General features: G+C 60.7%; 1 protein-coding gene across 1 annotated transcript; it reads left to right on the forward strand.

Annotated features, from left to right (window-relative positions):
* Positions 1-18792: 18792 nt before the first annotated feature.
* LOC137141059 (tubulin alpha-1C chain) lies at positions 18793-21151 on the forward strand. Its single transcript, XM_067529887.1, has 3 exons — positions 18793-18947; positions 19056-19204; positions 20079-21151. Exons 1-3 carry the CDS (start codon positions 18827-18829, stop codon positions 21051-21053), a joined length of 1245 nt encoding a protein of 414 aa, XP_067385988.1. The 5' UTR covers positions 18793-18826; the 3' UTR covers positions 21054-21151.
* The last annotated feature ends 336 nt before the right edge of the window (positions 21152-21487 follow it).

Consider the following 21487-nt stretch of genomic DNA (forward strand, 5'->3'; position numbering starts at 1 on the left):
GAGGCTGGAGAGAAGCATTTTTAATCCCCCCCCCCCCCAACTACCCCAGCAAGAAATCCAAATGTTCCATGCATTCCCCACACTCTGCAGCCTGCTCCGAATTCCTGCTCCAGTGTCTTTTTCATTAGTTTGACACTTTTCTCCCCCCATCACCCCATTTCCCTCCTGACCCATATTTTTTTTAAATAACTCATCTCAGTGCCTGTCCCCTGGCTATTTCTGGGCAATAACACCCCGTGAATATTGGTCCCAAACCCTTGAGAACTGGCCCCCTGAGAATGGCCAATACCTGCAACATTTGAGCAGACGTAGACTCTACCTGGCGTGAGTCCTGAATAATAAAAGCACAAAGAAGAGCTTTTAGACCCCATCCACCTTCCTGGTGATGCAGGATTGTTCCCTGCGGTCCCCAGGGGGCTGATGAGATACAAGGAGAATCCAGGATTCCAGAGGCACAACCGAACAAAGGAACGTCTGCGGCTCATTGATGAATAGAGGGCCAAATCCTCTGCGGGTGCAAATTAACCTCAGTGGAGCTGCACTGATTTGCACCGGCTGAGGATGTGGCTGAGGGATGGGGTCTGTACCCGGCTTCACAGTGTTCAGGGTTGAGCTTTTTTTCATCAAGTTCATCTCTCCCCATGGAAACCTGGATGCTTTCGACTGGGTTGTAGTGGAACAAATGGGAATGCCCTGCTGCCCTCGGGGCTGGCGCTGCTCTGCAGAGAGAGCTGTCGGGGCGCCGAGCTACACCAGGAGACAGCAAAATGCTACATTTACAGTTGTTCATGGAACAAAAGGCTGCTTGCTGGATACATATGTCTCATTGGGCGGGGGGGAGTCCAGGAAATTCAATTCCCTGTGCGGACCTCAGCTTCTCAGGGTCATTTCACGCCTGTTGTAAATGGGCTTCACGTCTGTGCCTGGAAGAGCCCCGGCTGAAACATAATCGTCCATTTGAACACTCACCAAAATCAGTGACATGCACGTGCTGGAGCACAGGAAATGTCTCTCGCTGTCTTTTCCTTCCTGGCTTCCTTCTATTTTACTCGGCTCTCTGGCCTCAGCTACACCGGGAGGGGAAGGGGGGGGGCAGAGCCTCCACAGGTGCCAATTTACACCTGTCCAGAATTTGTCCTGGTTCCAGCTATTGCTGTATCCGCGCCAGTGAAAACAGCAGCTCCCCCATCTTCACTGGGGGGGTGCACGGGGACAACTGCACCAGTGACTGTAACCTACCTTTAGGATCCGGAGAGGTGGGGCGGGGCAGGGTGAGGGAAACGGGATGGAGGTAGTTGGAGCGGGGATATTGTTCAAGGATGATCAAGGCTGAGAATCAAGAGAGCTAAGTTCTGTTCCCTGTGCGAGGCACCGGGGTGTCTCCTGGGGCAAGTTAATGAACCTCGCTGTGCCTCAGTTTCTCCATCTGCACAATGGCAGGTCATATAAAGACCCCCTTCCCAGGGGTACTGTGAGGCTTAATTCCTTACTGTCTGCGAAGCGCGTGAAGAGCCTGGGTGGAAGATGCTCGCTAGGGGCGAAGCATTACAATCCCAAAGTCCCCTCTTTGAGAACCATCGGGGTAGGAGCCAACTAGCGGCCTTTCCGCAGGCAGTTTCCTCCCTTCCCCCTGCAAGCCCACAGATCTCCAAGCTTTGTGTGGCTGCCTGGTTCCTCTGGCTCGGTGGCTGCCTGGTTCTGGCAGTAGCTGTGCTGCTGGACTGCACAAGGAAGCAGACTGGGCTTTCCCAACAGCGACTCCTCCTCTCCTTACAGCGTCCCAGGACCCTCATCCTAGCTCGTGTTTCAGTCTTTCCGTCTCTGACTGCATCGTTTTCTTCTGGTCTGAGGGAACCAGCAAGAGACCGCAGGCCACACGCCCCCCTGAGGTCATCCACTGAAGCCAGCTGAGGAATTTGGCCCCCCTCTTTCAGCCTGGGTTTCAGGAGCTCCTTGCCCGGATCCTGCTGGGTGACAAGGCCCGGTGCTCGGCCCCTGGGTGCTCTCAGCGTTGCTTCCTCCCACCTCCACCCCGAACCATCTGCTCTGACATGAGCTGGAGCAGCACGATGCTGCTTATCCCAGCTTAAGGTCAGGGCAGGGCAGCACGCGGGGCCTGGAAATAGACTCCAAGAGTGGGCCAGGTGTGGGCTAACTCGGGTTTTGATCCTGGTTCCATGCTGGAGCGCCCCGGCTGGGCGGGGGGCAGACAGCTGGCTCTTAGACCCTTCCAGAGAAAGCTGGAACCCCCTGTGGCCCGGCCCCGCACACCCCACTGCCCTCTCAGACCGCGCTGCGCTGGGCTGTTGTGTCTCTGGGGTGCCACATCTTGGCTTTTCCAGTTGGGCTGGGTGTCCCGACAGGCTGGTGGTGATGAAGTGTCTCTTTAGCTGCACAATGACATCACCCACCCACACAGAGTGACTACGGGAGACCACACTGGTCTCTCTGCAGACTCAGAACCTAATCGCCGGGTGCCTCAGTTTCCCCATCTGTAGGATGGGGATTATGCCACTCGCTCATCTCCCAGGGGAGCTGTGAGACTGAATTCATGAAAGTCTGCAGAGTGTCTCCAGATCCTGGGTGGCAGGTGCTAGGGCCAGGCAGACGGTTTCTGTGACAGTGAGTTAAAGGCTCTGCTGATGCAGCAGAGAGATCGATGAAATATCCCCAGGAGCAGGGCCTGCGCGCTGCAGAATAAAATCCATGACTCCATCCCAAGGACACAGGCGCCTCGGAGATGCTTGCTCTCTAATTAGGTATGTAAGACAGAGCCCGGCTCATCCGTTGCTAGGCAACGAGTGGTTCAGTTGCTAAGCGATGGAACAGGAATCCCTGGTGCCATTTGGTTTCCTTTAGCACCTTGCAAGTCACATGACTGTGCCCCAGGGAAAGCGGGGGAGAGAGAAATGGAGGGGATAGGGAGGGAGGAGAAGAGAAGAGGAAAGGCCTGGGAGATAGAGAGGCAGCTGGGGGAGGAGGGGCGATGTCCCCCCTCGATGGCTGACATTCAAATGTTAATGAGAAAGGCCGGTCGGATCCAGGGGGTGTCTTTTCTTTGCAGTAGGGGGTCGCATTATTTCTAAAGACACATTCTTGGGAATGGTCCCGGTCCCAGCCTCACCCGGCGCCGCGGAGGAAAGAGATCCCAGCCGTGCTGAGGCTGCATTTCTTGGGCAGGCTGGGGTTCCAGGAGCCAAAGCCCAGAGGTCTGGAGTAGAAAGAAGGAGACGAAACGAGGCTGCTGCAGCTCCTGGCCCGGTGGAGAGGCGGGTGCGGGGTTTATGGCTCGGTGGGATGCTATCGCAGGTTAGAGACCCAGTCTTAGCCCGCCAGAATGCCTAGGCACAGACAGACAGATCCCCATCATCACACACGGACAAAGCCAGGACCATCAGTACAGGCACAGTTACACTCCCAGTCCTCACCCCTCTGCACAGCCACATTCACACACACACACCAATACAAAGACAACCCCAGTCCTCATGGCAGGTCAGCAGTGACTCAAGTGCAATGAGTTTGGGGGGGTCTCAGTCCAGCTCCGCTGCCCAGGTGTTTACACCTCAGTTGGTGGTGATTGGCCCCTTTGCTGTCAGTCTCAGCACAGCGACCCAGGACTGAACCCCCTTTCCCTGCTGGGCGGGGGCCTTCCTGAGCGAGGCAGGGGCCATCTGGGTTGCACCTTTTCTGGGCATAAACCAAGAACTTGGGTTTCTCATTTACTGCCGCAGCCATGGACGAGCCAGGCGGTGGGGAGAGGGGTCAGACATCCGCAGCCTGGGGCTGGGGCGACACCAGTGACGAGGAGACAGCTCGGATTTTGTGCCATTGGCTCTGGATCTAGACCGGGGCACCCCGAGTTCCAGGCCTGCCTTCCATGTCCTCAGAGCTCCGCTGCCAGCGGGCACTCGAGTTCTGGCGAAGCGTCCTCTCCTCTGCCCACGGGGATCCCAAGCCAAGGGCTCTCCTCCTCCCCCTCCTCCTCGCATTTGGCCTTGCAGGACAGAAGCAAACGATGCTCTCACACTGGGGCCCCCGGCTCCTCCCGGGTCCCAGCCATGCCACATCCGTGGAGCCGGGAGGAATGGTTCCACGTCCCTCCCTCTGCCCCTGACCTCCCTGCTCTGCGGTTCTCCGAGTTGGAGAGGCTGGACGGGGCCCCTGGGACTCTGAAAGAGACTGAGCTGAGCATGCAGGTCCTGGGTACCAGAGAGAAGCAGGGGTGGGGACGTTCCCCGGGCCACACTGTGTCCCCTGGACGTTCTCCTGGCCCCACTGTGTCTCTGGACGTTCCCCTTGGCCTCAGGTTCTCAGCATCTCCACAAGAAAGAACAAGCTTCCTTTCTGCCTGCATTTTGTGTATTGTTGGTAGCAACGAGGCAGCGCCCTGGTGACCGTTGCCTGGCCCCTCCGGCTGTGTTTGCAGGCGGCTGGGCAGCAAAGCTAAGATAAAACCGGCTTGGGGAAAGCATCCAGGGCCGTTAGAAGCCAGTTACCCCCAGCAGCCATTCAGCAAACAAACCCGCTCTCCCGGGGAGGGACCCAGCAAGGAAAGGCTGCTGCAGACGGAGGAGAGCCCCGAACTCCCCCCATGGAGCGGGGCTGCAAACCCGGCAACCCCTCCAGAGTTCCACTGTCAGAGCCTGGCGCAAGGCGCAGGGAGCAGTTGAGGCCGCAGCAGGCCGCTAGCCGGGGTCCAGCGGGAGCTGGAGAAGCGGCGTCTGGCTGGCTCAGGGACTGGGACACCGAGCCTTTCACCTTCAATCTGGCCCCAGACAGGGGGCCCAGAGCAAAGTGCCCTTCCCCCCCTCCCGGGCAGCTCTGCCCTGGCACCGATGCGCACTGTGTGCGCAGTTCACCCAGCTGTGCATGCCGCGGCCCTGCACCACGGCCTGGCTGCCGGGGTGAGACAGAGCGCAGAGATGCGCGTCAGTGGCGGCTCCAACCCGGGAAGCTGCTGGTGGCCAAACTCCACCTTCTCCTGCTCAGGAATTGTTCTCAGGGGGCAGCTGCGGACGGGAGCCAGAGCAGCGTGTGCAGAGAGCGGCCCAGGCCAGCACATCTGGAGGGGGTCTATGGCTCTTGCTTGCTCCATTAGACAGAGGGACCCAGCTTCACACTTCCCCGCTGTTTGGAGCAGGGCTTTAGGTTTGGGCTCCTCGTAAAAACCCTCCGTGGCTTTAGTCTCTTCGCTGGAAGAATTAAAGCCCCTTCGAACGCGGATTTCCAGACCCCTGCCCACGCGCTGGCTCTGGGGCGAAGCATGGACTGAAATAGCATTTCCCTTCTCCCAACGGGGCGTCCCCTGGGAAGCCCTGCATGGTGCAGCGGGGCTCGTGGGCAGTCAGCGCCATGGGAGGGCAAAGCTGCCTCTCAAACCCGCTCAGGGGGAGCCAGCTATTCCCCTCCCCCCACCCGCTTCATTTGCTGCTTTCGGGGCACCTCCCCCCCCAGCTTCCTCCCCTTTCATGGGCGTCCTCCCCCTGCTGTTCCCTTAGCTCTCTGCACCCCCCCGCCCCCAGGCCCACCCTGGGCCGGCCATACCAGCAGCTTTGTGTGGCAAGGGGGCAACTGGGGGGCTGTGGAAAACAAGGGGGAATCCCCCCAGACCCTCCCCCAGAGAACAATGGAGGACTCCCCCAGCCCTGACTGGGATGGATGACATCTCCAGAGCCGGGTGGGTTTGTGGAGGGAGTTAAGGGAACCGTGGAGGGAGGGGGAGGTAAAATGGAGCGGTGGACCCCGAGCCCCGGGGAGGTGCTTGGTCTGAGCCACAATAAACGGGGAGGGGTCCTGATTCCTTGGAGGAGGGGTCACTTCTCCCACACGGCCCCCTCCCTCAGAGAGCACAGAGACGCTTGCTGGCTCCTATTCCTGCCATGCAGCCCTGGGGCAGGGACAATCAGTCAGCCCTGGCCCAGGGGAGGCGGGCATCCTGTGGCTACAGGTCCCGAATCAACCGGCAAGGGATAAACGAATCCCCCCTGCGCGTATTAAAGCCCAGTGCTGGGATTCTCCAGGCTCCCTCCGGCCCAGAGGCCTGGGCTGGGGTTCTGCCTGTCTCTGGCTCAGCGTTTCCTCTCTCTCTGGTTTTCCCACATCCAGATGTGCAGCTTCACATTTTCCAGCTGCCGGATCCAGGACCCCACGGCTGGCCCGAGGTTCCTGTCTCCCACATGCATATTCCAGGCCAGCCCGATGCACGCAGCCTCTGCACAGCCGCCCCTGAGGCTTCCCAGCCAGAAAGCATTTGCTGAAGATCCCAGCACAGTCCAGCGCCAGAGAGGTGTAGGCAGGGCTGGGAGGCTGCCGACCAACGTTGTCCCAAGATGGCCGAGCAGCTGTTCGGGATGCCAGCAGAGACTCACAAAACACATTGTGTTTAAACCCACGTGAAACTCGTTTGCAGCCCAGCTGGTGTGCGCTTGTTTGGGTTCCCCTCCCCGCTGCCTGTGTGGACAGGAGGAAAGCAACGAAACCCGTAATAACCACGTAGGGGAACCATCAGAACACAGACCCCCGCCACCCCCATCGTGTTTATAGCGTGGCCTGTGTCTGTCCACCTAGCTGGGAAAAATCCAAGTGATAACGGAGCTGACCCCGCTGTGTTTAAATACGGTGATTGAGGACCTGACTCTCGGTGCTAGCGTGGCCCTCGGCCAATTATTACCTGCACTCACTGCCTCTGCTGGATTTTTATCCTCACAAACTTCTCAGTCAGGACAGGAGGATCGCTGGGAAACCGAGGCACAACGTGTGACGTGTCCAAGGTTAGGCAGGGGCCTGGGGCCCAGCAGGGAATTGAAGCCGCTAGACTCCTAGTCCAGGTCAGCACCCCCCAGCCCACTAGGCCACCTCCTTTCTCCCGCAGACACCGCTGGCAAAGACCTATTAACCCTCATCAGAGTAGGCCCTCGGCCAATTATTACCTGCACTCACGGACGCAGGAACTAACCACGTTGGAGCCGTGTCCCTAGCCCAGGTTACAACCTTGCCAAGTCCAAGGAAGGGCGGCCTAGTGGGCTGGGTGCTGGTGTGAGCCACAGCCTGTGTTCCCCAGCCCCCCTCTGAAAAACGGGGCTAATCCCTCCCTGCCTGGCCGGGTGCTGGGAGACTGAGGCACACAGCCTGGTGACATGTTGCGCCTGAATATTTTCCAGTTACTAGCCAGATCTCAACCAATGAAGCTGACAAGTCATTAACTATGCTTATCTTTCAAATCAGCGTATAGCTGGCATGTTATTCCACAGGTCTCTGCTCTAGTGCGGCAGTTCCTGAGTTCCTGTTCCACCTGAAACCCTTCTAGGGGAACCACAGTCTAGGTAGACGGGCGTTTAGAGCATGGGCCGGGGGGTGCAATTAACCCCTGGGCCAGTCCCAGCAACGCTGCGAGGTTCAAGCCGCGTTGGACCCGGGTCCCTTGGTGCCGTAGCTGAGAGGGGCCATTGGAGAGATCTCAGAGCCCCTCCTGGATGTGCACAGAGCGTGTAAGAAATACACTTCCCGTGCCCATCCCCCAGCAGAGCTTAAGGAAAGGGGGCACTCGGGGAGGGTCTCACCTGAGGTCCTGGCTACGCATGCCCCCCCACATGTAGCAGGGGACCCACACACGAGGCCATGAAGGTTGCCCCGCTCTGATCTCCTGTATGCCCAGCCAGATCCACCAACCTTGGCGGTGTGACTGAGATCAGTCTAGGGACGGGCGTTTAGAGGATGGGCCGGGGGGGGGGGGCAAATAACCCCTGGGCCGGTCCCAGCAACGCTGCGAGGTTCAAGCCGCGTTGGACCCGGGTCCCTCGGTGCCAGCAGAGGGGCCATTGGAGAGATCTCAGAGCCCCTCCTTGTGCAGAGCGTGTCTGCCCATCCCCCAGTTTCACTCGGGGAGGGTCTCACCTGACCCCCCCCCCACATGTAGCAGGGGACGAGGCCATGAAGGTTGCCCCGCTCTGATCTCCTGTATGCCCAGCCAGATCCACCAACCTTGGCGGTGTGACTGGGCCACGTTGGCCCGCACCCCAGTTGCTCTGGTTTCATGCCAGGCTGTTCCTGGTCCCCGCTCGGGCCCTAGGAAGTGCTGGACAAAGGGAGCATGCAGGGCAGGCAGAGCAGAGGAGCTGCAGAACAAAGAGACTGAGTTCCTCCCCCCCTCCCGTCTGGCTCCCCCCCCAGCCCCTCCCCAGGCCCTGCGGCAGGGAGGGATCTAGATTCCATGCGCCAGCTGTACACGTTGACTCTCTCCCCTGCCTAGGGAGACCCACCCGCTGCCCCCTTGTCCCTTCACCAGAGGCCAGGCGGGCGGATGGCAGAGCTGCCGCCCAGGGAGCTGCCTGGCCCGCTGGGGGCTATCGCTGAGATGGGGGCGGGGGTGTCGCCCCCCCTTGACGGCGGGAGAGCTTCCACCAAACCTGGCCAGCAGCCTGGGCCCGGGGCGGAGGAGACGCCGAGTGATGGCGCAGCTGGGCGTGCGGGGAGAAGCCTCACTAGGGATGTCCCAGGCCGGAGCTCTGCCTCCCGCCCGCGCTCGCCGAGCCCCGTTCACTGGCACTGGCTCATTTCCTGGCGGAGGGGCCCGTGCGCCTTGCCGCACTGTCGGGGCAGATACCGACGGTAAAAATCCGGCCCAGGCGGAGCCGGCTCCCGCCAAATGTTCCCGCAGCCAGGGCAGTGGGGGGCTTCGGGTCTGGGTTTCTGGCTCAGGCCACTGCCCTGGAAGCCACATCGCCGGCCCCAACCGCTCACCCCCTCGGCAGCCTCCACGGCAGAGCCACCCTCGGCGGTGACAACCCGGGGACCCCAGAGTTGGTTAAAGACCCTTCGGCCCTGGGGGGCCGGAGGCCGGGACTGAGGCAGCCGGGACAGAACAGCGAGAGGCCAGACGCGAAACTGAGCCCGGCCACAAGCCGGTGCAAGGTGCTGGGTGATGCCCCCACTTACCCCACTGCTGGATCGGGCCCCATCGAGCTCTGTGGGGTGGGGAATCAAGGGGGCTGTGGGAGGCAATGGGGACAGGTCTGTCTGCGGAGGGCGGGTGGGAGGGAGGCCAGTGTTTTCAGGGGATCCCTTGGGGCCCGCTTAGCACGAGCCGGCACCAGCCTAGCACGGGTGCAAGAGCCGGCCGGGCGGAAAGTGCCTCCGTGCGGCTGGCTCGGGCCCCTGGGCGCGGCTCCGAACTGGCTCTTTGCGGCTACGTGAGGGGCTGCTGCAGATGGGCTGGCGTGTGTGAGACGGGTGAGGGGAGAGGAGGAGGGGCCGGGGACTGCATTGCGGCAAAGCCTGGGCTGAACGAGGGGGAGAGAACGGACGCCCAGAGGCAGCCGCAGCGCCAGTGCCCTGCCCTTTGCGCCGCCTGCCTCTCGCTGGCTCATGCGGAGATGGCGGCGAGCGGCCGACGCGCCGAGTTCCAGCAGCGCAGGATGAAAGGGCCGGTGACATCTGCCCCCTCTCTCCGAAGGCCCCCTCAGCTGCAAACGAAGCCGGGTCCCGGGCCCATTTTCCGCTCTCTTTCCTCCTGTTAGTTTTGCATAAACTGCAGCTCGCTCTCTCCCCGTGGCATGCGTGAAATCCCCTGGCTGCAGCCAGGGCCCGAGAGCAGCTGCTCCAGCTGGACCCCATCCCCGCAGGACTCTCGGGGCAGCTGTGAGACGTGCTCTGCATTGCAGATGCGTGGGGGTCTGTGCTGTTGCCGGGCTGCTAGGGCTGGGGTGTTTGAAACACTCTCTTCTGCGGCTGTTATGAGATGTGCATCGCAGGAGGGTCGAGCAGGGTGTGCCAGGCGCTGTACAGACAGACACAGAACAGCAAGACAGTCCCTGTCCCCGGAGGTAGTGTCTGGGCCACGCTTCGCAAGAGGACAGGGATGGTTTCCAATAGAGATGAGCCGGAACCCCAGAATGCCCCCCCGCCCAGTGGATTGGGGTGCTCAAAATCCAGGTCCTGCTCTGACCTGTCTTTCCTTGATGCCAACAAGCCAGGCCGACACCCTCTCTCCCTGCCATGCGGTACGTGGGGGACTGAAGGTCTTGGCGCTCGCCAGGGTGGTTACTACCCCTGCTCCTGGCTGCAGCGGCACGGCTCAGAGCAGCAGCGGGGCTGGGAACGGGCGCGAACCCTGTTCCGAGGGTGCTGGGATTTCCCAAAGGTTTGGCTGCCTAGGCAAAGTTCAACCCCCCAATGTTTCTGTGCAGCCAGCCACGGCCCCCTAGGAGCATCCCGGGTGTCCCAGGAACTCAGATTAGGGGCGCCACCTCTGAGGTGACAAAAACCAGGATGGCTGGGATGATCCTGAGCCTAGCAAACTGGACCGCTGGCTGGCAGCACGTACTGAGCAGCCGGACAGATTTCCCAGGACAGCTGCCTTCAAAAGGCTGCAGGCCCCAGGCGTCGGCGGGTCTCACGTCACATTCACTGGGTCCTGGGGACCTTGTGGAGCCCATTTGTCTCAATGGGAGCTGTGGGGCACTGAGCTCTTTTGAAAACCTTACTCCTCATCGTTCTGTGCCTCAGTTTCCCCAACTGGGAAACGGATAAAATCACCTCCCTCCCTCCCTTGCACTTTAAACAGGTGCCCTATTTCCTGCCCTTGTCTGGAGCACACCCCTGGGGTGAGCGGTGACACTCCAGAGGTGATAACATTTATCTCCGGGCCTGCGTCGGGGGTGGTTCCCGCATGGATCGTTTGTAAAACGCTTGCCATGGCGGCACAGAGCCGAGGAATACAAAGCGATAAGACTCGTGATTCTTTACTTCGATGGGCACAGACAGCCCCACCCGGCCTGCATTTCTCCCGGATCCACCCGGCACAGGGCAGGGGAAACCGGAGTCGCTTGCAAAGGGCTCGTCTGGTGCTAACCAGCGACATCCTGGCTTGCAAATCCTGCCGTGGCTCTTCCGGTGGCCTGCAGAACCCGGGCCTGGCAAGGGAAAATTTAGCTGCGGCTCCACCTGCTGGAAGCAACTGCACAAAGCAAGGGCGGGGGCCTGCAGCAAATCCCAGCCAGTGGGAAGCCATTGCGAAGTCTGGCCCGGTTTGCAGCCTGGTTTCCTTCCTCCACCCTGGCACTGCCGGCTACTTCGTCATTCACCAGGGAAAGAGCCCGGGACAAATCGTGCTCATCAGCGAGCTCAGGGTAAAGCCAGCGGGATTGGGGCCCCCCCCCCCCCGGGGGAAGGAAAGGCTTGGCTCAAAACGCTACCGCGGCCCAGCTGCGCCGCTGCAGCGTGGCAGTGTAGACGCAACCTAGGAGCCCATCTCTCGGAGCGGTCACCCAGCGCTGGCTCCCCAGCCACTGACAACGCCGCTCCGGGGTCTGGGCTTTTCACGCCCCGACCAGTGCACTTAAATCAGCCTCATTGTCTTGTGTAGACACGGCCTCAGCAGAGTCTTTGGGCCTCTGCTCAGACGTGACGGGTGCGGCCTGTGGGCACGGACGCTGAACGGCCTGGAGGATCCATCCTGCGGGGAGAAGGGGCCGCGATCAACACCTGCCAGCTAAGGAGATACCCCCCGAGAGACGGGGCGTGGGGCGCAGGGGACTGGGGCATGGCATTTCTCACCGCTAGGCGGCCAAACTGAGTCGCCCAGCTGGAGTGCGGCGGAGGATCCATCCCGTCTGACGGCCGGTTGGCGAAGGCTGCGTGGCACAGGGGGTAAGTCTCTCACTCCAGGGTCTCCGTCACCACAACCACACGCACAGCCGGCCCCTTTGGCAAAGGAGCCCGTGGGGTCCGGGAACGAGGCAGCTTGCTAGTGCTTGGGCACAGACGGGAGCGCCCCTCTCAGACCTTTCACAAGCAAACACGCCCGTCCCCCGCACTCCCGACTTTCCGGTATCGCCTGATCACTAGAGACCCCTGCCCCCACCCTCAGAGCAAGGTGCGACCTCCGGCAGCCTGGCCTGACCCAGCTCCTGGAGAATAAGCTCCTGTCCCCCTAAAGTCCTTCCACATCTGGGTGAAAACATGGGAGGAGCTGAGCTCAGGAAGGGTCAGAGGCTGGAGATATCCGGCCCGTCAGCTCAGCTCGGGGGGGCAGGCAAAAGTGACCCCAGGGGCTGCTCTAACGTCTGTCTGCCTATGACCCACGCCATGCCCCATCCCACCCCAACTGCTCCCCACCACCTGCCTAGGCCAGGGTTCCTGGGGGAGGGCGAGAACACAGGGCCATTCGCGGACAGATTCAGCCACAGGCTTTATGCGGCTGGCCGGCAAATGCTAGGAAACCAAGGATTGAAATTCTCAGCAGAGAGCAGAGGAGGCATTGTTAAGATGACTTCCCTCTTCTTAGATGTTCCCAGCCTGACTGGCAGCCCCGTCAGTTCCCCACATGGAGATGGGGCGTCAAGCTCCCAGGGCCACGGGAAATTTCAGCGAGCGGTCGTCCGACATGCTGCTGCTTTGCCGCTCCTCTCCCGGGCCAGTGCCCCCCGTCCCGCCCTGTGACTTCCTCTGTTCCTGCCCATGTTTGTCCTGCTTACTTCCTGTTTTGGTTTAACGCTGTTTTTTATGCCCTCCCGGTGGATGGAACCTGCCCTGCGAGTGGCAGGAGAGCTCAGATGTGCAATGCCAGAACGGCCCCGCAGATGTCCAGGTACCAGCCGGGAGGCTGTCGGTCAGTGGCGGGTTCTCACCCCACGGGACTGTACATTTGGCCCCCTGCGGCCGTGGCTTGGGCAGGGATGTTTCGGTCCCTTTACCAATGGGGAGACCCGACACCACCACTGCTCACGGAGCCTCGTCCCGACTCTCAGCCCTTGGCAGTGGAAACGAAGCCAGAGCCGGGGCAAGTTCACACGGCGCCAGTCGCTTTTTGGGCTGCCGCTGCCACTGCCACCATCTTCCTTTCTGCCACGAGCCACCAAGCAGGTTGTGGGTGCAAACCCTCTGCGAGATGAACGGCCATATAAGGACGGGGGGACAGGTCAACACACCGGGATGTGCTTGTGTGAGTGTGGTCAGTGGGGTCACGCAGACAGCCCTGGGCCTGGGTCTCCACCCACAGAACAGGCCAGGCCCCCGAGCGCAGGAAGGGAGCAGCTGGGAACGGGGATCTCAGGCTCCTGGCCCTCGGCCTCTCTGTGGACATGGCAAACAGCTCTAGCGGACTGGCAGCGGCTGTGTCTTCGGACGTGTCCCTGGCCCCTTGGCAAGTGGCCTGAGACTCCCCTACTCATTGAACGTAGTGCACCAACCAGCTACCGCCCGCGGACAATGGCCAGGCACCCCCGCCGAGGCTGGAACCGGCCTGGGAAGCAAGACGTCGAGGCTGCTCCAGTCCCGTTCCCAGGGGCCCGCTTGGCACCCAGGGCCTGGCCAACGCCGGGTCAGCACGTAGAGCTGCGGCTGCTGCTGCATCTTGAGGTCACTGCTTTGGCGGCGATTGAATTCCTGGTTTGATTATTTGCCTTTGTCCCCCCCCATCGTGGCGAGGGGTTTCACACCCCCCATTGTCAAAATGTCTCTGTCCTTCATTTTTAGGACTAAATAACCCCAGGTCCCCAGGTCACGGTGGCTGGGCTTTACCCTGGAAAGGCCCCAGAGGGGCAGGGGACCTGCTGTGGGGTAACCAACAAGCCGCAGAGGAAGCAGGTTACCGGCCCTATGTTAGTGCAGCAGGCGTCGAAGCAGCGTTGGTTAGGGTTGTTCACAGGGGTAGCCGAGTTGGTCCCAGGATAACGGAGGCGGGGTGGTGAGAGAATATCTTTTATTGCACCCACTGCTGACAAAGGCAGAAAGAAACCCCGGCTCCTTGCGCAATGGAGGGGGGTTTCCAGGAGCTGAAGGGCACTGGGCAGCTGAGGGAGGGAGCCCAGCTGGAGGATGCAGATGGAAGGGCAGCCGCACACGCTGTGCAGCCTGGTGGGAGGCTGGGCGTGGGGGAGATCTGAGAGTTAAGGGAGGAAATGTGTCCTGGGAAAGCCCAGCAGGGACCTCCATGGCTCTGCTTCGGGGGAGGCACAGGATAGCGCCCTCCGCGCCGGACACACGGCACAGACCGGGGAGGAAAATGGCTCCAAAGTTGAGGCTGGGCTCCTGGCGTTGGGCCTGGGGGCACAGGTTGATCTGGACCCTTTGTACCAGGGAGCTGCCCATATGAACACGGGACGCGCCAGCCTCCACAGCCACGTCCCTCTCGGACCCGCTGTGCAGGGTCTGCACCTGCCCCCAGCTTCCAGACCGGCTGGGGGGGTCACGTGCCCACAGACCTCCCCAGGCTGGGCAGGAGACCCCTGTCACGGGAGGGTGGGGACACACACCCAAGGAGACGCAGGGATTTTGCTGCTCACAGAGTCCTGTGCTCCCAGCCCCCCACCCCTCTTCTCAGGCCCTTCCTAGGACCTGCTCGCCCCCTCCCTCCACGGGCTTCCGCTCCGCAGTGAGGCACTGATGGGTCACGCTCATGGGTGGAGAGCCCCGAACTCACTTCCCCCTGCACCCCATCCCCCACTGCCCCAGCCATCCCCCATCTCTCCAGGCCAGCCCATCTCCCAACCCATCCCCCATCTCTCCCGCCTCCCAGCCACCAGCCCAGCCCATCCCCCATCTCCCCCGCCCCCCCATGTCTCCCCCCACTCCACATTCCACTCTGTGTCCGTCACCGTCACCCCCTACGTGCGAATTCAAACTTTCGAACCTGCCAATCAGGACACCTCGGGGGCGGGGTTTAGGAGAGGGGCGGGGTTTAAATAAGGACACACCCCCTACTCCCCTGCCCCCGGCCACGATGCCCCGCCCCTTCCCGCTAACCCCGCCCCCTAAGGTATAAAAGGCCCCGCCGAGGGGCTGCCCCAAAGTTCCTCTCACCGGAGACTCCCTAAAGGGTCGGTTAGTGAGAGACTCCGCCGCCTCCATCCGCCCCGCCGCCATGGTGAGTTCGGGCCCCGCTCGGGCGAGCTTTGCCCCCAGAACCTTGTGGGGTTTGTCCGGGGCGGCGGGGAGCGCTGGGGCGGGAGGGGGCGGGACACGCACCCGAGTGGGTGGAGGGGGACACGCCTGGCTCCGCTGCGCCCCCCTCGCCGTGACCTTGGGCAGGTCCCCGCGGCGCCCCCCCCCCCCCCGCTCCTCCCCGCATGGGCTCGCGGGGCTCGCCGAGGGAAGCGGGAGGGGCGGCGGCTGCTCTCGGGCTGGGCTGAGCCGCAGGAGGAAGCTCGCTGCGGGGGGGGTTCCCCGGGAGCTCAGACAGACAGACAGATAGACCGGAACGGGGAGGAGAGGCCCGGCCACGGGCCGCCGTGGGGCTGCGGGCCCGGCTCGTGCCGTGGGGGGGGTGGATCCGGGCCCCACGGCGCAGGCCGGGCTGTAAAGCGAGGGGCCGGGCCGGGCTCTGGCCCCATGCGAGCCTGAGCTGCGCGCACCCCCCACCCCGACATCGGCTCCGCGCCGCCGAGCTCGCCCGTGGCCCGGCCGAGCCCGGGAACGTGCGTGGAAGCGCTCGGCTGGCTCGGAGACGCCCCCGCGGGACCGGGCGGATCCTCCGGCAGGTTCGCGGCCCGTTCGCGGCGCTGCGTTTCTGGGCGGCCCGCGGGTGGGAGGGAAGCGGCTGGCGCCTGGCGAGCAGTTCCCGGGCTGGGGCCGAGACGGGGCCCGGGGCTGCAGCGACCCGAGCCTGGAGGGACCCGGGCGCCCTGACGGCTCCGTGGCTGGGTGCAGAGGCCGGGAGATGAGCTGGGCCCCCGCATTGGGGGGGGGGGGGGCCCGGTATAGGCCGCAACCCCCATGACGGGAGGGGGCTGGTGTTAAAAGTTTGTTCTGGGCCTGAAAAAATTCCTCTTGGGCCCTGGAGACGAGGCCCGCTTTGGAGCTGCGTCCTCTGAGCCCGGGCACGTGTCCGCAGCGAACCGGGAGAAAGGGGTGCCGTGTGAACGGAGTCTGCAGGGGCGAGTGGCTCTGGGATGAACCAGGCGGGGAAGGAGCTGGCGAGGGGCCGGGAGGACAGAGGTGGATGAGGGTGTGACCGGCCGTGCCTAGGACAGCCACCTGCAAATGCCCCGGGCAGGGCAGGCTGCCAAAGGAGAGCAGATGCTCCCAGCAGACTTCCCAGCCAGCCCGGCTGATTACCCGCCCTGGTTAACGAGAAGCCAGAATAAAAATGTACCCAGCCCCCTTTACTGCACGTCAGTCTCTGGCTCCCAATCGGCCACTAGGTCCAGTAAAGAGACCAGTTATTTAAACTCTCTGCTCTTTACCAAAAAGGTTTCCCCTGACCCCCAAGGGGTCAGCCCTGGCACCAGATCAATGTAAGTTTGGATCTTACCCAGAATACCCCGCTGCCAGCCAATCCTTCAGTAACTAACACTAAGGTTTATTGTAAAAAGAAACAAACCAGAAGAGAAATGTTACAGGATGAAAGCAGTCAGACACATAATAACGGGGAAGTCCATCTACATCCGGTTTCTAGTAGAACTGTGGAGTGTGCAGGCTTGTACGGTCCCTCTGGTGCACATCCAGTACTTGGGTGGGTCTCAGGCCTTTGTCTCACAGCTTCAGGTCAGCTGTAGAAGAGTTGATCCAGGCTGAAGACAAAATGGATGTTGTGCAGCTGCCTTTTATGTCCTTTGGCCTTGGCCATGCTGCTTGTGGAAATTTACAGGAGTAAGATGGAGTCCAGGGTCACATGAGTGACTGGTGACTCATCAGGTATATTCCTGGCCTCTCCCCGGGGCCCATTGTACCTGTGAGTTTCCATAATGGGCTATTAAGCAGGCTAGTGCTGCAGCCATCCTGTCTGGGGCGTCGCCCAGATGCAGCACCATTTGAAATACAGATATATCAACCATATCCGTAACTTCCATCACACCCAACACATGAACATCATCATCTCACTCAGCACATTACAGCCTTTCTAACAGTACCTGGCATGGCAGATCTCCTATGAATTTAAGGTTTTGACATATTGATGTTAAATAATATAATAAATGCCCCCCCCCCCCCCCATCCAGCCAGCGTGATTACTCCCTTCTACACCAATCTCGCATTGGGGGTATCAGAGCTCCTGAATACACCCCAAGGGCCCCCAATCCAGCCAGCGTGACAGAGGGCTTGGTAAAGGGGAAGCAAGGGGAGGAAGTGACACTGGGTGAAGAGGGAGCCGAGGCAGGTTTAAAATCGGAACATGTAAATACCCCCAGCATGCATGGGGGAGCCAATGCCTGTTCTGTGCCCCAGGGTCTGCCTTCCAAGCCCCCAGACCTGGCGCTTCTGTGACTCAGCTGAGCTCATTTTGTGAGGACTAGTCACACCCAAAGCCTGGAGCAGATGAGAGGGGAATGAGTCATGCTCCCCGCTGCTCTCCTGGGTCACAGGGCTGGGATGGCTCTGGGGTCTGAGTTCCCCGCCCGCCTTAGTCAGCACCTCCGCAGGGCGAGGGAGGTCTTCGGTTCAGAGGTTGGTTGCTTCTAACCTGCTAGCCCTAAACGGCCATTTCAAAGGAACTGCGTGGCAGTGTGTAGTGGCTCCCCCCTTCCCCCCCCCCCCCCCCAAAAAAAACCAAATTGCCACATGAGCTTTGCCAGCTCTTCTAACTTCTGTGCCTCGGTTTCCCCACTTGTAACGGGGAGGATGCTGCTTTCCTGCCACTGGGGAGAGAGATGGGGTGTTTGTGACGTACATTCAGCAGGGCTTTGGTATCTCTCAGAAGTCCTGACTCTGGCAAATATGCAAAGGAAACCGTTTTAGCAACACTGTTCCAAAGATGTTTGTGGAACATTTCCTTCAGCTCCTGCGAGTTCAGCCCCTTGGCTTCCCTGGGGCGCAGCCAAATCTCTGCTTCTGCTGGAATTTATGGGCACTTCACGTTAGGAAAAATCCTTTCAAGGTACCCGAAAAGCTGTTTTCCAGAAGCTCCTGCTGGCTGTGCTCTTGCCAGAGGCCCTCTGGTCCGCGCCCCCCCCCCCCTCCAGGGTTAAAAACGGCTGACCACAGCCCTTACAATTACAGCTCCTGCGGCTGCTTATCTGGCATGTTTTCCAGTGAGTCAGATGGCTGGAGCTTGCTGGTTTAATCTGGCTGAAAGGGGAAAAAAGGCCTTGTGTCTAAAGAATAAAGCGGAGCCTGAATTAGCTCAGCCAGTGTTACACAATCGCTGGGGAATGGTGGATCAGGGACTGAAAAGGGAAATTTGCATGTTTCCATGGGTCCGCTCCGGAATGTTCCCTGGAGCCGGAGAACAGCCTGTTGTATAGATGCCGGGGACCCAGCCGGCAGCGATGCTTTGATCACTAGGCTGCTGATGAGAACTTGCTGCCTCATCACATGTCTGTTTGTTCAGATCTGCTTGGACCCTGCGAGCCAGAACTTTCTTGAATAGCCACTTTCAGGTGGCCCGGCCAGCCTCGAACCTGGCTTCTCTTGTGCTGATTCTAGTAGACAGCTTGGCTAAAGAAATGATTCCTTAACGCTCCCCACGTGTATTCTGCCCACCCCCTAGGAAGAGCGAGATCTGGCAGGCCCCGATGGTATCTGGCAGCTTGTTTAAAGGGGGTTATTTATCAGCGAGGCCAGCTCCTTGCTGCCACGAACCTTCTTAGGGGTTGTCTCTGGCCTAGTGATGCGTAGCTTTGTCTCCTGGAGGAGTTTGCACTGCAGATCCTGCAGCTCAGCCGTACATCGAATTTCTCCCCTCCTGTGCCCGCAATAAGCTGGGGGTGCTGGGTCCAAAACTGCTCCCCCCACCCAGGCTGTCAAACGGTTCACTCTGGAATGACTGTCCCACGTCCCTTTCTCTCCGCAGCGTGAGTGTATCTCTATCCACGTCGGACAAGCCGGAGTCCAAATCGGAAACGCCTGCTGGGAGCTCTACTGCCTCGAGCATGGAATCCAGCCTGACGGCCAGATGCCCAGCGACAAGACCATCGGTGGAGGAGACGACTCCTTCAACACCTTCTTCAGCGAGACGGGCGCTGGCAAGCACGTCCCCAGGGCCGTCTTTGTGGACTTGGAGCCGACAGTCATAGGTGAGTTCCGGGCTCCTTTGGGCCCAGTCCTGAGCCTGGTTCGTGCCCCTGCGATGTCCAGGGGAGGGGGGAAACGTGCCTCATGCCAGCGTTTCTTCCCTCCCCCAGATGAAGTGCGCACTGGGACCTACCGCCAGCTCTTCCACCCCGAGCAGCTGATCACGGGCAAGGAGGATGCTGCCAACAACTATGCCCGTGGGCACTACACCATTGGGAAAGAAATCATCGACCTGGTGCTGGACAGGATCCGCAAGCTGGTGAGTACAGCTCACCTGAGGCAGGGCGGAGCAGCAGAATGGTGCGGACGCTGGTGCATGTTTGTCGACCCTGTTCTTACAGCTCCCTTGTGAGCCTCCTGTTCCAGGCAGGAGCAGATGCCCCTCCCTTGAGAGGGGAAATCCAATGAGCAGCATAGCCGGGTCCCGGAGCCTATGGCCGCTCTGACAACGGACTGCAGTCAGCATCCTGACGAAGGGAGGGATGTGGACTTGCATCGGAGCCGGACACAGTCCACCTTGGGGAGGTACCTGTCCACACAGGGGCAGGCGGCCGTGTTCGGGGCTCTCTGGAAAAGGAGGTTAAAGGCTGAGCTGCCAGTCCTGCCCTGTTTCCTGTAGTCCACGTGCAGTACCTGGCAGCTGTTGGGGCAGAGGGGAGAGTCTGGGTGTGAAAGATGCAACATCAGACACGGCTCCGGAGGAGTTGCTGTCTCTGGCTTCCTGGCCAAGGGCTGGATGGAAGCACCTGCCTAGAGCCCCAAGCACACTACACTGCCTCTTAGACAAGGCCAGAGTAGGCGCAGCTCGCGTCCTTGCACGGGAGAGCTCTGAACTGGCCAGGCGGGGGAAGGAGAGAGACCAAACTTCTTGTGGCCACAGGGCTTGTCCGTGGCAGGTGCGTCTGTCCTGGCTGTCTGGCTGTCCAGCACATGCCCATGTGTCTTTTCCAAACCAAACTGTCACTGATCAGTTCTCAGAGCAGGGCTGGCAAAGATGGCCTGGCTCCAGCATCGCGCCTGGCGTTCGCGAGGTTTCCTGTTGGATCAGGATCTCCCTGCAGGTGGAACAGACCCGCTTGCACTGGGGCATGGCTGGTTCCATAGGCAGTGTGTACCTTTTTTCCCCCCAACAGGCTGACCAGTGCACTGGTCTCCAGGGCTTCCTGGTCTTCCACAGCTTTGGTGGTGGCACTGGTTCTGGGTTCACCTCCCTGCTGATGGAGCGTCTCTCCGTTGACTACGGCAAGAAGTCCAAGCTGGAGTTCTCCATCTACCCAGCTCCTCAGGTCTCCACCGCAGTGGTGGAGCCCTACAACTCCATCCTGACCACCCACACCACCCTGGAGCACTCCGACTGCGCCTTCATGGTCGATAACGAGGCCATCTACGACATCTGCCGCAGGAACCTGGACATCGAGCGCCCCACCTACACCAACCTGAACCGCCTGATTAGCCAGATTGTGTCCTCCATCACCGCCTCCCTGCGCTTTGACGGCGCCCTGAACGTAGATCTGACCGAGTTCCAGACCAACCTGGTGCCCTACCCGCGTATCCACTTCCCTCTGGCCACCTACGCCCCCGTCATCTCTGCTGAGAAAGCTTACCATGAGCAGCTCACTGTAGCAGAGATCACCAATGCTTGCTTTGAGCCAGCCAACCAGATGGTGAAATGTGACCCTCGCCACGGCAAATACATGGCCTGCTGCCTGTTGTACCGTGGGGACGTGGTTCCCAAAGATGTCAATGCTGCTATTGCCACCATCAAGACCAAGCGTAGCATCCAGTTTGTGGACTGGTGCCCAACTGGTTTCAAGGTTGGTATCAACTACCAGCCTCCCACTGTGGTTCCGGGCGGTGACCTGGCTAAGGTGCAGCGGGCTGTGTGTATGCTGAGCAACACCACAGCCGTTGCCGAGGCCTGGGCCCGTCTGGACCACAAGTTCGACCTGATGTATGCCAAGCGTGCCTTTGTTCACTGGTACGTCGGGGAGGGGATGGAGGAAGGCGAGTTCTCGGAGGCTCGGGAAGACATGGCCGCCCTAGAGAAGGATTACGAAGAGGTGGGGGCAGATAGCGTCGAGGGGGAGGATGAAGGCGAGGAGTATTGACCTGTATCTTCTCTCTGCCCTGTCCCGTCCCTTCGCTTTGTCTCTGTTCCTGTGAAGCTCTCCACTGTGCCCGTTAGTCATTAAAAGTGCTCTTCCTACACCGCCTTCTCCTTCCTTCGCCTGCTGGACACACCCAGCCCGTGGGTCTTCTCGGGACATGCCAGGGTGTGGGGAGGGGGCAGCTCGGACCTGCTCTGGAGTGGAAGGGGGTGGGGCTGTTTCTCTGCTGTTGCCTGGGCTCCTCTGTCCTGCAGCCTGTGCCGAAGCAGCCGCAGCTCCGCCAGTGCCTGCGCGGGTGCAGTGACCCCCACCCGGCAGGCTGCAGCAGCTCCCTGCAGCCACTGGGCATGGGTGGGAGCCGGGCGAGTGGGGCGGAAGGTGGCGGTTGCTAGGGTCACCATGCACTTAACTTCCTCCTGCGGCACCCCCCGCCC

The sequence above is a fragment of the Emydura macquarii genome, unplaced genomic scaffold, assembly GCF_026122565.2.
Source record: "Emydura macquarii macquarii isolate MOO-44397 ecotype Brisbane River unplaced genomic scaffold, CSIRO-AGI_Emac_v2 contig_2994, whole genome shotgun sequence".
NCBI classification, from domain to species: domain Eukaryota; kingdom Metazoa; phylum Chordata; order Testudines; family Chelidae; genus Emydura; species Emydura macquarii.

Excerpts from the sequence above, each read along its gene's own strand:
- LOC137141059 (XM_067529887.1), top strand. The coding sequence starts at position 18,827 with ATGCCCAGCGACAAGACCATCGGTGGAGGAGACGACTCCTTCAACACC. Across the intron at positions 18,948-19,055 it reads CTTGGAGCCGACAGTCATAG|ATGAAGTGCGCACTGGGACC; the intron begins GTGAGTTCCGGG and ends TCCCTCCCCCAG. Across the intron at positions 19,205-20,078 it reads TGGACAGGATCCGCAAGCTG|GCTGACCAGTGCACTGGTCT; the intron begins GTGAGTACAGCT and ends TCCCCCCAACAG.